The following is a 14,454-nucleotide window of genomic DNA, read 5'->3' as shown; positions in this document are numbered from 1 at the left end:
TGTTTCATTGTATCTGGTCATTAAGCAGTAAACGTAGAACTCCTTCGAAGTGACCCTTTTTTTTCCTTTTGTTTCTACACCTGTTTCAGGTTGGATTTTTTTTCACATTAAAACGATATCCGTTCTCTCCGTGCAGAAATATTAAAGGATGCTGGAGGCCACACATGAACGGTGTGTCTCTGCAGCATGTTGTACTCGTTCTCTTCTTCTTTGTGCAATTATGTCACGGCTTGTGTTTTCATTGTGCACAGTTATGATGGCGAGTGCGAATATCTGAGGTGCATTAGATCGACATTCGTGTACTCCACGTGGTCTTTTGTCGTTTCCAATTATAACTTCACAGTCATCAGTAATCATTCGGTCAAGTGCTGTATTGAATATGTGTATTTGTTGACTGTATTTGTGTAAGATCCTTCTGATATCTTGGACTACTTCTCGTCTCAATCCACTGACATTTATGCATCGTTGATACATTTCTGTTTCTTCATTTCCGATTAAATAGACTTGCAGCGATATGTGGTCTTCGTTGGGTAGTGGTAGTTTTGATCCCATGATGTGACAGATTTGTTGTCGGATGGAAGAAGCAAATCGATTTTATCTCTGTAGTGTTGACTGAAGTGACACCGAAAGAAATAATTTGGATGCAGGTGTAGTACGCTTTTATATTCGGAAGAAACTCATTCTGGAGTTTCCCCAGTCATGTTATGAAAAACCTCTGGCTTCCGGTGATGGTAATAGAATTTTTCCATTCCTTCAACAGAATCCCGGTGTTTCTCTACTGAATTTTTTCGCGTTGCAGAGTTGGCAGATGTTATCTATTTTTTCCGATTGCGACGTGTTTGTGTTTGTTATATTCTTTCGTCGGGTCGTAGTAGAAGGCTTCATTTGATAGGTTGTACTACTTAGTTGTCCTCGTCATCGCTTCTCGTAGGATGATATTTTCATGTCCGGCTTGAGTTCGCTGTCTTTTATTATAAGACTGTGCCGCAATTCTTGATTCTTCAATCCTTTCATTTCGTTATTCTTCGGTTTCTCTGCTTGTCACAGTGCTCATTCTCGTTAAGTACACTTTACACACTCTGTTTTCGATTAATACTCAGTCAATGTATCGTTCTCATCACTCACACTTCGCTGTTTGTTTTTATTCAATCACTGCACCACTTTTTTGGTTCCTCCCTTCGTCACTGATAAGAAACTGACGCTCGAACCCAACACGGGTTTTTGCCAATAGCTAGCCCCGCCAGTGGCCAATTCCACAACAAACCAAAAAGGCTTGGAATCGTCCACAACGTTCCAGAACGTTTCACAACATTCGAAATGTTCTGGAATGTTCCACAATGATCTGGATTGTTCCGGGATGCGGGGTGGCCGAGCGGTTCTAGACGCTACAGTCTGGAACCACGCGACCGCTACGGTCACAGGTTCGAATCCTGCCTCTGGTATGGATGTGTGTGATGTCCTTAGGTTAGTTAGGTTTAAGTAGTTCTGAGTTGTAGGGGACTGATGACCTCAGATGTTAAGTCCCATAGTGCTCAGAGCCATTTGAACCATTTGTTCCGGGATGTTCCCAAACATTCTGGAATCTTCCCAAATGTTCGCCGGCCGAAGTGGCCGTGCGGTTAAAGGCGCTGCAGTCTGGAACCGCAAGACCGCTACGGTCGCAGGTTCGAATCCTGCCTCGGGCATGGATGTTTGTGATGTCCTTAGGTTAGTTAGGTTTAACTAGTTCTAAGTTCTAGGGGACTAATGACCTCAGCAGTTGAGTCCCATAGTGCTCAGAGCCCAAGTGTTCCAGACTATTCCCGAAGATTCCAGAACATTCCGGATCATTGTCGAACATTCTAGAACAGTCTGGAGTGTTGTGGAATGCTCGCGAACACCCTCGCGAACACCCCTGAAAGTTCTGGAATGTTCTAGAAATTTCTAGAAGGCAAACATCCTAGCTCTTATATCTTCAAAAGCAACAACGGGAACCTTCTTAGTGGATGGGGGACAGAGGGGTACTACACCATATAACTTCCTTCATCGTACAGAGACTCGTTTCTTAGTTTTTGCGGCACGCACATTGTACACTTACTTTTATGATGTGTACTGAATTGATGAAAAGTTGCCGGAAAAGTACAAGATATCTTAAGATGCAGAACGTCTGACAGACAGGTATCTGATTCATGAGATATCATGTACGTATTTTCTATACAAAAAAATGTCATTTATAAAATAAAAAAGTTTTCTTCCGGATTGCTATGCTACTAGCAATCGGAAACAGTTCCCAAAAACAGTAACTATCGCTATTACAGCATTAAGAGGACTGTAGATGTCATTGCAGCGCAATTTAACTGAGCTGAGCTGTTGTGGCGGCTTTAGCCGTCATTGTAGACAAGTAACAATAGTGTGAGAGCAAATTAAAACCCTCACTGTAATGAGATATTTTTTTAATTTTTCCGTGTAATCTACCATTAGGAAACGCCATATAAGAAAAATTAATCGCCATGAACTGAACTGAAAGAAGAATTTAAAAGTGGCAAACGAAAATTCTTTTTTTTAAAGTCTCATCAGCTCATTAAATTATAAACTGTGTAAAAATGTTATACAGTCTATGAATATTATTGAAATCCCCAGTCTGGTTTTCTATCTCCTGTGAAGTCCATTTTCAGGACCTACTGTTGAGATTTTGATACAGTTTTCACTGATAAACTGAGTCACTTAGGACGTTAGTGTACATAATTTATAATTATAGTAATGATTAGTCTGTATTTTAAGTATTGTTTCCTGTTCCACATTTGATGGGCGTCTGGAGTGATACATCGTGGCAGTCATTGGAGCTACGAGCTGGACAGCCACAGCTGAAGCGATATCTGGCGGGAAAAGCAATAAAGTAAACAGATGCCGTAACACCTGAGAGCAGCGAAGCTTGACCAGAATTTATGCTCCTTTACGTATGTCTTCTGTACATATTATAAATTGCTCACACGTCAGACATTCCTGTCTGTATATGACGGCTAGTTTTCACTAATAGAAAAACAGATGCATCAGGAGAGTTGGCGCGTATAATTTATTGCCACGACGCCAGACAAGTCCCAAAATGCAGGCAATAACTAAACTAGGCTACAAAATTTTACTTTTTCTGCAGCTGGCATAAAAGAGGTGATCTTTATGCTTTCGGGTGTGGTAATAACGACATGGTAACGAAAACGCAAGATTAGCTCTCGATTTGAAGTTGATAACTCTACGTTTTAGCCTTATATTTACCTTGGTGTTATCCATTCGAGGAAGGTCACTAAAGACGCAACTACTCGGCTACCATTGATGCACTCCACGTTCTATGGTATGTGATTTCCATGCCTGAAATTTACTGGTGGAAGCTTTCTCTGTGCTCATCGGTTGCAGCAACACAGTTGTTGGGATCTAGGAAATTTAGCGTTAAGGACTTGTTGCACGGCAGTCTACTGTAGCAGTTACAGTTTTCTGCCCTGTTATTTCCTAGAAAGTTTGTTGACACTTGAACAAAGGCATCTTAAGCCAACTTCTCATCACCTATCAGGATGGTGCTGAAACGCTCATCCTTGTAGCTTTCGTTTCTGGGGACCGACGAAAACCCTTTTTTTATTTTCGCCTCTGTAAGACTTGGTAATTACTCGCGCAAATAGATAAATGGTTCCCCAATGCTGTCCATGGCCTTAACGAAGCTTTTCATTGGGCCCATTGTTATATGAATAGTAGGGAGAATTATGTTTTTGCATTTGACAAGTGCTTCGTAAATAACATTATGATGGCTCTGAGCACTATGGGACTTAACATCTATGGTCATCAGTCCCCTAGAACTTAGAACTACTTAAACCCAACTAACCTAAGGACATCACACAACACCCAGCCATCACGAGGCAGAGAAAATCCCTGACCCCGCCGGGAATCGAACCCGGGAACCCGGGCGTGGGAAGCGAGAACGCTACTGCACGACCACGAGATGCGGGCTAACATTATGAGATACCGGGTCAGGTGACTGGCGCTCACGTCAATCCCAGAGGCTCAGGAAGCAACGGAATTTCGTGTAGCTGTGTTGTAGTCCGAGTAATACGCCTATGACTTTCAGACCGGTGGAAATCTGCCATTTAAACTTCTCATAGTTTAATCGCAACAAGAACTGTTTCCTGTCATCATATGTGTCTTCATGTAAGGACCGTACCCATCCGTAATCGATAGTAACATGTTGGCATTATGCAGCAGCACACACTTGAGACTTACTTCGGAGGAGCTGGCGAACAACCTCCAACTTTTCTAGTCAATACCCCTACCTGCCGTTGGTCCATGTACACCATTACGAAATACCAAGTTTTTTTCACTTTCGAAAAACGGAAGGAATGGCATACATCAATTACGGAACGCAATTACGTTTACCATGTTATCAAGTCAATTCCACTGCTGTAGTCATGATGCTAACAGTTCTGCTTTATCTTTTGGCAAGTCCAAGTCTCTGACTAGATCATTAAGTTCACACTGTGGTATTTTTTGAATCTCTGTGAACTTATCTTTACTCACAAAGTCAAGACATTTCGAAGTACTGGATTTTTAAGGTAACGGTACAGCACTAGTACCACTACCCCCATCGTCACTACCACAATCACGCAGGACAGGAACAGGCAGACCGTCTCCCTGAGGGACTGGTTGTGTGGCCAAGGACATGTTACGACGTGTCAATGAATGTTGTTTTTTTCGTGGAAAAACCATGTGTCAATGAAGTTGTAATACAAAAGTACCAATCATTCACGTGGTTTGATGGTTCTCGCCAGACCGTGGGTATAGCAAAACCCGTGGAAGATCTTTTACTGTTCAACCACGAACGAAGACGCGAGACACAAGATATGCAACATACATGAAGAGCCCAGCATTTACCCCGGTCCCCGATTGCACAGCCAGAGTACAATCTGTACGCCCTCCTAATAAATGGCGTTACTGGCGTCCATTGCGTTTTCAGTGTAGCCTGTCGGCAAATGTAGCAAAACTTGTCAGCACCCTTTACGCATTTCCGACGCATATTGAATTACAGGAACTACAATGAACACACACACAAACTACACTTTAGTAGCATATTCGTCTAGCACACTCAAAGAACACAGCTTGTAACAGACTGAAAGTATCCTTAAATAAAACGTACTCCGTTCCTCCCTTTTTCTTCGCCTTCTCCATGTTGCTACAAGCCCAGGCTCGAAATAGCGACAAAACACACACATCAGGTGTTGCCTGAATCTTCATCACTGCGACCACCATCAGCGAGATCTCGAATCCTATATGGGAAGGAATTGAAGACGAATACTAATAAAATATATTTTTAGTTAATTCCAGTCCAGTTTGACTAGGAAACAAGATTTAAATTTAGTTTTTTATTGTCGGTTTAGTTATCAGCGTGTCCGCCCCGATAGCTGAGCGGTCAGCGTGGCCGTCTGTCGAGCCAAGGTGCCCGGGTTCGATTCCCGGCTGGGTCGGAGATTTTCCCCGCTCAGGGACTGGGTGTTGTGTTGTCCCCATCATCGATTCATCATCATCATCCGTGGAAGACAACGGGAAACCAGCACTCGAATCACTTCCCTAGAATCTCATGCGGTGGACATCTGTGACGAGCCTTCCCCCACGACAAGACCTTTTATCAGCGTGGTTGACATTTTTGACAAACTTTTATTTCATCCAAGTTGTATTTTCACTTTGGCTAGTGTTATAGGACGTACTACCCGCACCTTCCGTCTTCACGATTTCTACTTCATCATTTACGACCATCCTACCCACATTAAAATACCTAAGACTCTCTTTCGACCGACAACTACCGTGGAAACCTCACCTGCCATTCTGGCGCTGCAGTCCGGAACCGCGGGACTGCTACGGTCGCAGGTTCGAATCCTGCCTCGGGCATGGGTGTGTGTGATGTCCTTAGATTAGTTAGGTTTAAGTAGTTCTAAGTTCTAGGGGACTTATGACCTAAGATGTTGAGTCCCATAGTGCTCAGAGCCCTTTGAACCCTCACCTGCTAACCATCCAACAGGAAGCTCACAGTATACTAAGACTACTAAAACCATAAAATGGCCGAACATAGGGATGCACCTCTCTCTTGTCCTTCACACATGCAAATGCCTGATCCGTCCCATCCGTTGCTACGCAAGTGTTGCATGGATATATGCCCAAATTCTACAAGTCCTTCCAGGTCCTAGAACGCCACGCTTTCCACCTCGCTCTTCGCATCCGTTTACCTTCCGCTACCATTATCATTTGGCAACTGATCAAATTCTCAACGCTCCTCACTCACATTGAACACCTCCGATTAACCTACACCATCCGCAAAGTCGACTCCAACAATTCTATTGTGTCCGCTCTCCATTCACATTATCCACCTGCACGCCCTCCAGGTCTCTCCTCAATGAAATCTGAACCGTCTTCCTCTCCTGGACCACAAACTACGCCCCAACATGTACTGATCCTACCAACACTGAATCCACCCTCCCCTATCCACCCCCACCCCCCCTCCCCGCCATCCCGCTATAGGTTCACTCGTATTCTTCCTATACCACAACTCCTACTTTTCCCCTTACCTGTCGCCCCCACCTCCTTTTCCTTTCAAATTTATAGATCCCAATACCAGCCACCCATCTCTTTTTCTGCCCCGCACTCACCATTGTCTCATCACAACCTCTTACCTGTCCTAAGTTCTCATCATAACCACTCCCATCTCCTTCCATACCCACCGCTCTTTTCATAAACACTCTACCTGCCCAGGGCAGATCATTTTCCAGTTCGAGTGCTTCTAAATGTTTTTAACTATGCTATCCGCCCACATTTTATCACTGTTTTAAACTATTCATCAAGACAGCCTTATTTCTTATGTTATCCCATTAAAATCGCCGATTTCAAAAATTTTTAATTCGTGGGATTAGGGGGAATTAGATAACAATAAAGAAGAAAAAAAGACAAGTCGTCCAGCCACCGCTACCACCTGTGCGAAATCGGGGTAGGTCAGTAGTCAATGTTCAAAAATTGCGTTATAGGCTTTTATTTCGAAAACAGCTCTACAATGCTCTTTTGTGGGATATGATTATCACAATATTTCCCCTAGAGATCCTGCACTACAAGATGTCTGAAAATCCTGAGTGTGGCGTCGTTCAGATGTTTTCTGTAGTTGATTGTGAAAGTTTCTAAATTGTGAGTCCAAGAGGAATAAATATCTACAGAGCTCTGCACCACTGATTAGCTACTTGACAACAGAAAAATGAATTCTATAAGGAGTGGTCATAAAGTCTCGTTTCGAAAGCCTCCTGAATCGGTATGCCAAACCTGCTGCATAAAGAATTCCATAACTTCCTGCTGGACTTCCTCGCCCGACAGGAATGGTCGATACGTTAAGGACTTTTTTAAGTAACCAAAGGCGTGATAATCGCATGGAGAGAGATTACGATTATACAGCCGGTGCTCTAGTGTCTCTTACTTGAGCTGTCGTAACTTATGCGTTACGACATTTTCGATATGGGGAGGTGCGTTACCATGAAGCACAGAACTTGGTGCACCATTCCACAGACATATTGCCGCATAGTCATTCTTCATTCTACGATGAATGTCTACCGGTGCTTGTCCTTCGGCAGCAAAGCAAAGAGTAACAGCACGTTGGTCATGTTTGGACGCATTTGTTTAATAACGTCGCCGCAGCTCACGTTACCGCATTTACCGCACGTACGTCGGAAAGGCATGAATGCCACACAGACCCCATTCCTAAATGTCGGTGCTTATATACTCGCTTCGGAGTCGTGCTGCATTGCATGTATGCTGCAGTATCGCCCTCAAACTCAAACATTTTTGTCGCCCCTTATGCATTCAGAAGCACTGAAAATAGCGCACATACAGAGGGGGATTGGATCGAAATGAAATTTATTCGGCATAATGATACAGATGAGACATTCTGTTAATTGCAGAATCAATACATGTAAAGAAATGCAATGAGTGCAAGTAGGCAAATACAATGCAACATCAATAGCGCTTGGACTATCTTTTGCTGTCTGGCATCGAGTTGATTAGGCTTCTGATGTTGTCCTAAGATGGACTGGCCCAAAAAATCTTGAACAGCCATCCCCAAATCAGGTACAGAGTGACGCGCCGGCATCTAGAGTTTCAGCAGGTCCCACACATGCTCTATTGGGGACATGTCCGGAGAGCAGGCCATCCATGGCAGAGTCGGAACATGACGTAGGAAGTCTTGCCGAGCTGTATGCGGACGAGCATTATCTTGATGGAGAAAATCTCTTGGTAGACCATGTAGGAAATGTACCACATGGGATTGAAGAATGTCGTCAACATTCTCTGACACGATAAGCTTCAACGTACTACAATTATAGCGGACCGGATATCCTACGCTGTGGCCCTCCAGGCCATTATGCCGGTTATGTGGGCGGTGTGGCGCGTGCCAGATTTGGTGGAACTGGACCTTTCACCGCGTTACCTCCACAACGGTATACGGTTATCATCAATCCCCCAAACGAATAGAGACTGGTCACTAAACACCACTTTTTGCCAATCTGCGGCAGTCCACATCGATCTGGCTATGAACCAGTGTAAACGGAGTCGCCGATATCTCGGCGGTAACGGCAGTACACGACAAAGGCGCCTTGATTGCTAATATGCATCCGCAAGATGTGTGTAAATGTTTTGTGGAACAACTGGCATCCGTACTTCTGCTTGTACTGAGTGGCGAAACACTGTAGTATCCCTGGTTTCTTGCCGCACGATCCTTCGATCCTCTCGCTTCGTCGTCTTTCTGGTGGCCCCAGACCCGATACGGTACATGTGGGTGCCATCTCGTGTCCACTTATAAAACCATCGTCTGACGGGACACTCTAGACGATCGCCAGAGCGAGCCATAGGGCATGTTGATGAGCTTGAGGATTTCATGCCGATGATTAGTCACCGCTCAAAACTCGCTTAACTGTGAAAAACGTCTAACACATCTGTCTGTTTGTAGCATCAGTAGAACATCATCTGGTCAATACCTTACGCTATGTTCACTGAATGTCTACAAGTCCAAACTTAGACTCCTTAAGATTTTTTATTATTCTGTGTCAGAAATTTATGCAATATTTTACAGTACTGAAACTTATGATGTGGTAGATAGATATAGCTTGATTTGTTTAGCACAGGCACCTGCGCTGGGCATAAACGTTGTACATGTATGTATGTGTGTGTGTGTGTGTGTGTGTGTGTGTGTGTGTGTGTGTGTGTGTGTGTGTGTGTCTGTCGTAAAAGTGGCAATACTATTTCAGATAATGGACGACAGATGGGAGAGCGAAGTCATAGAGTACGGCGCTATCAACATCACGGGGTTTCGCATCGTGGACTCATCCAGAACTTACGTCCGCCAGTTTCTGGACAGCTGGCGGAAGTTCAACCATAGCTCATCAACTGCCGTATCCCACGGATACATATCGGTAAGTATTAGTAATTAGGCGAACGGGTGTTTCATACGGAAGCATTTTCTGTAATGTGGACAGCGAATGATCGCTGACGGATATACGTAAAATACACTCCTGGAAATTGAAATAAGAACACCGTGAATTCATTGTCCCAGGAAGGGGAAACTTTATTGACACATTCCTGGGGTCAGATACATCACATGATCACACTGACAGAACCACAGGCACATAGACACAGGCAACAGAGCATGCACAATGTCGGCACTAGTACAGTGTATATCCACCTTTCGCAGCAATGCAGGCTGCTATTCTCCCATGGAGACGATCGTAGAGATGCTGGACGTAGTCCTGTGGAACGGCTTGCCATGCCATTTCCACCTGGCGCCTCAGTTGGACCAGCGTTCGTGCTGGACGTGCAGACCGCGTGAGACGACGCTTCATCCAGTCCCAAACATGCTCAATGGGGGACAGATCCGGAGATCTTGCTGGCCAGGGTAGTTGACTTACACCTTCTAGAGCACGTTGGGTGGCACGGGATACATGCGGACGTGCATTGTCCTGTTGGAACAGCACGTTCCCTTGCCGGTCTAGGAATGGTAGAACGATGGGTTCGATGACGGTTTGGATGTACCGTGCACTATTCAGTGTCCCCTCGACGATCACCAGTGGTGTACGGCCAGTGTAGGAGATCGCTCCCCACACCATGATGCCGGGTGTTGGCCCTGTGTGCCTCGGTCGTATGCAGTCGTGATTGTGGCGCTCACCTGCACGGCGCCAAACACGCATACGACCATCATTGGCACCAAGGCAGAAGCGACTCTCATCGCTGAAGACGACACGTCTCCATTCGTCCCTCCATTCACGCCTGTCGCGACACCACTGGAGGCGGGCTGCACGATGTTGGGGCGTGAGCGGAAGACGGCCTAACGGTGTGCGGGACCGTAGCCCAGCTTCATGGAGACGGTTGCGAATGGTCCTCGCCGATACCCCAGGAGCAACAGTGTCCCTAATTTGCTGGGAAGTGGCGGTGCGGTCCCCTACGGCACTGCGTAGGATCCTACGGTCTTGGCGTGCATCCGTGCGTCGCTGCGGTCCGGTCCCAGGTCGACGGGCACGTGCACCTTCCGCCGACCACTGGCGACAACATCGATGTACTGTGGAGACCTCACGCCTCACGTGTTGAGCAATTCGGCGGTACGTCCACCCGGCCTCCCGCATGCCCACTATACGCCCTCGCTCAAAGTCCGTCAACTGCACATACGGTTCACGTCCACGCAGTCGCGGCACGCTACCAGTGTTAAAGACTGCGATGGAGCTCCGTATGCCACGGCAAACTGGCTGACACTGACAGCGGCGGTGCACAAATGCTGCGCAGCTAGCGCCATTCGACGGCCAACACCGCGGTTCCTGGTGTGTCCGCTGTGCCGTGCGTGTGATCATTGCTTGTACAGCCCTCTCGCAGTGTCCGGAGCAAGTATGGTGGGTCTGACACACCGGTATCAATGTGTTCTTTTTTCCATTTCCAGGAGTATATTCATATTCTGAATTCTGAATATACACAGGTACATTGGCACGGTGGCGCCGCGCGAAGTTGCATTCGCGGCCGCGATCTGAATCCACGCACTCCTGGCGATGGATGGCGCGAGAGACAAAAGTAACCGGCATACTGGTCAGCGGATTTAATTGCAAACGTTTATTAGCGGAACCAGACTAATTCCCTGCTCTGTTACACTATAAAATCAATCTAACAAAGGCTCAACAGCCTTGCGAGACAGTGCTAAACTGCCCCAGTCTCAACAACGAAAGCCCTGTTACCAATAGAACTACCTTCAGAGAGGTCCAAGGTACTACCACTCGAATACGTACACCGCTAACAGTTCACACACCGCTTCCAACCGGCTACTGCCAACTTTCACCGATAACCATCACTGCAACAAAGCAGGAATACAGGTCAGAGTAAACGGAGAGCCTTAAACGGTCCTAACTTCTTTTTCCGTATTTTGACTGATTCAGATTTACTACTGCAGTTGGGTTAACACTGTTTATGAAAAAGTTGCAGGGACCGTCATTCGGGTAGACGTTCTACAATGATTTACTCAGTGTCCCACAGGTAAATTCGCAGCTGATACCTTTCCCCACATTATCAATTAGCTTATAAGATTTGGAAGTGCCCTTATGCATATAACATGTAGAAGTACTGCAGCAAAACGTTCAGCAAAAGACTTCGTAAATTGTAGGGATGAAGGAGCATCAGGCCCGCTCATTTAATCTAACTCCTATTCAGTCTGTTCCTGTCCCGAACTAATACGTCTCGGGTATTATCCGATAGATAGAGTCTGACTCCAAGAAAGATTCGCTGCGATCACAGACATGGGACACAAGCACACTTCAATCATATACAAAATGAATGCCTATATGTGAGACATATAATAGATAGAATATCAACAAATATTATTTAGCAAGAGCTGCTGTAACAAAAAATAGCTCTGGGCTACTGTTTGCTATTGACGATGGATATATGGATAGATAGTGTAACTTTTGTCATACAAACACAGTTTTCACAAAATTAGTAAATTTGATGATTATTGGCTTATTATTGATAGCAACTTAGATCTGTTAGGATTCAGAGCGTCTTTGGTGATAAAATTTAATTATGAAGAAGTGCAATCAATGACCAACTAAACGATTCCTGATTGCAATAAAATTGTCAGCAATAAGGATTGAAATGCCGCAGCTGTAAACATTTTCGACTTCAAGTCGTTGTTAGTTGATTATAAATGCCACTATCGTTTCAAGAGCACTATCTTTAATAACTTGAGCTCACAGCAACAGTAGAACAAAATTGTTCAATCTTTATCCCTAGTTTCTTCAACATGTCGTTAACTGAATTATAACCATTACGTGAGCACACACTGTTTATGGCAGCTACGTAGAGCTCTGGCACTGGAATTGCCCATAACAGAACAAATGTAATTTTAATTTGAGGCGTTACTCTACGAGAAAGGTTAAAAAGTTAACTGAAAGTTGAGTTGAACCTACGTGACCCACTTTAATAAATGGCGGTTGACAGTCAACAGTGTGGCTTCAGAGATGTGAGTTCGGCAGCTTCCTACCTGAGACGACTGCTGCAAGATCTCTGGTGCCGACGTTCCGCCGTCTCGCTGATCGTCGCTCCGTCAGAATAAACCATAACTGAAACCTCACTGGTCCTAAAGCAGAACGGAACAAGGCCAATGAAGTTAATTTAATACCCAGAATGCAGAGTTCAAGAATACTACAGTGGACGGCCGGCCGAGCGTCACACCTGTTGCGCATTCCGCCCGTTCATTTTTCACCTCACCAAAATCAAACCGTTCAAAAGTTCGTCCCTTCCATAGATTCCAATATAATTTTTGACATACCAAAGCGGACCATGGGCAGCTCACTACCCGAAACGAAGAAAGTCCGTTTCACTTGTAATATTCATCGTATCTCGTAGCTGCAGCGCATCGTAGCTCACCATCCTTGCTCAGAGGGCTCCTCTCAACATACTCACAGATACTAGTTTCCCTAACAAACCGAGGATCCTAAAATTACAACGAAGTTACTTACAGACATGGATTTAACGTTGCTCAATAAACAATAATAACGAGTCCACGAAAGACATTACATTGCAACTGCACACACAAAATTACAACAGCGAATGTGAAATTACTCAAAGAAATTAAAACTAAAATTAGAACAATCTCGATAATAAAGAAATTCCTGGGACTGATATCTTGCCAGTATCGATATCGGTATCAGGCCAAAATAGTCGAGATTCTCGATTCCCGGGATAGGAAAATTCAAAACAAGCGATGTTAACAGAAAAAAGTGAAAAAAGGTACAAAAGTAAAAATTCATACTGATTTCCTTAATGTTTTGCAGAACTCTAAAAGATTAATAACAGTAGATGTGCAAAACAATAACGTTAGCATAATAACCCCGTTACAAGTACTTTAAAAGCTTTTGCTTGCAAACAAATGAAATTTATTTGCATGAATGATCTCTGAGGAAGTCCGTCACTTTTATCACACACAACCTCCAGCTAGTTATTGCATCCACTTTCTAATTTGCGATCTCTCTTTTTAAGGAGCAAATCCTGTATCACTTGTTAGGAACGTCCAGGATCGTGATTCGGACTCTCCCTGTCTTCCGTATTTGGTTGATCACGAAGGGTCACCTATTCACTACTTCTGGAACGCAATGAAAACACCGACTTCGCCCCAGAGGGAGAAAGTGACTTAAAAACTGACAAAAGTTTCCTGGTGAGGTATCGCGACGTATCATAAAAAATGGAAGAAGTGCAAGTAGACCTCGCGGTCCATGGGTTCCATGTAAACTTAATTATGTATACAGATAGTTCATCTATCCTATAAATCGAGAATCTCGACTATTTTTGCCTCTTACCTATAGTGATGCTGGCAAGCTGTCGGTCCCGGGAATTTCAACATTTTCGAGAATGTTGTAATTATTGGTTTAAATTTTTGAATGATTTCGCATTCGCATTCGATTTTTCATTTATACTATTAATTTTGGAGTTATGTTAACTTGATATGCTATCTGGCAGTTGCAGATGCGTTAACTTCGTCTACTCTCGTCCCTACTGCGATAACTGGTAAGATTCGACGGAAGTTTCCACAGAAGAAAACGGAGCAGTCGGCCATAGGGCTACTACTGTTAAGTAAATGTGCAATTATTGTATGAAATGTTTCAATGGATATTTTATGGGATATCGGAATCTCATCCTAAGCAACGGAAATGCAATCTTGCATCAGTTACCACTATTACTTTGCTTTGAATCGGTACGGATGCTGTGCGTGCTGTAGACATAGACCAACAGTGAATGTTTGTAGCGAGAATGAGCACTTCGTAAAGGAGGTGCCCGCGTAGCGTAGGGGTCGTACCACTACGTGGCAAAGACAAAATTTTTTCAGCGGCTGGAAATTTCACTTCATCGTTGGTCAGACAATTAGCACGAAAAATTTGAAAATTCTAT

General features: G+C 44.5%; 1 protein-coding gene across 1 annotated transcript in view; it reads left to right on the top strand.

Moving 5' to 3' along the window:
• LOC124612968 (glutamate receptor 1-like) overlaps positions 1-14,454 on the top strand; it is a 1,095,838-nt gene that overhangs the window by 828,567 nt on the left and 252,817 nt on the right. The window contains exon 7 of the mRNA XM_047141496.1: positions 9,288-9,452. Within this exon, the coding sequence (XP_046997452.1) occupies positions 9,288-9,452 (165 nt within the window). The remainder of the gene's footprint in view (positions 1-9,287; positions 9,453-14,454) is intronic.

Source organism: Schistocerca americana, chromosome 4 (assembly GCF_021461395.2).
Source record: "Schistocerca americana isolate TAMUIC-IGC-003095 chromosome 4, iqSchAmer2.1, whole genome shotgun sequence".
NCBI classification, from domain to species: Eukaryota; Metazoa; Arthropoda; class Insecta; order Orthoptera; family Acrididae; genus Schistocerca; species Schistocerca americana.
This window is presented reverse-complemented; position numbering and strand designations above follow the sequence as displayed.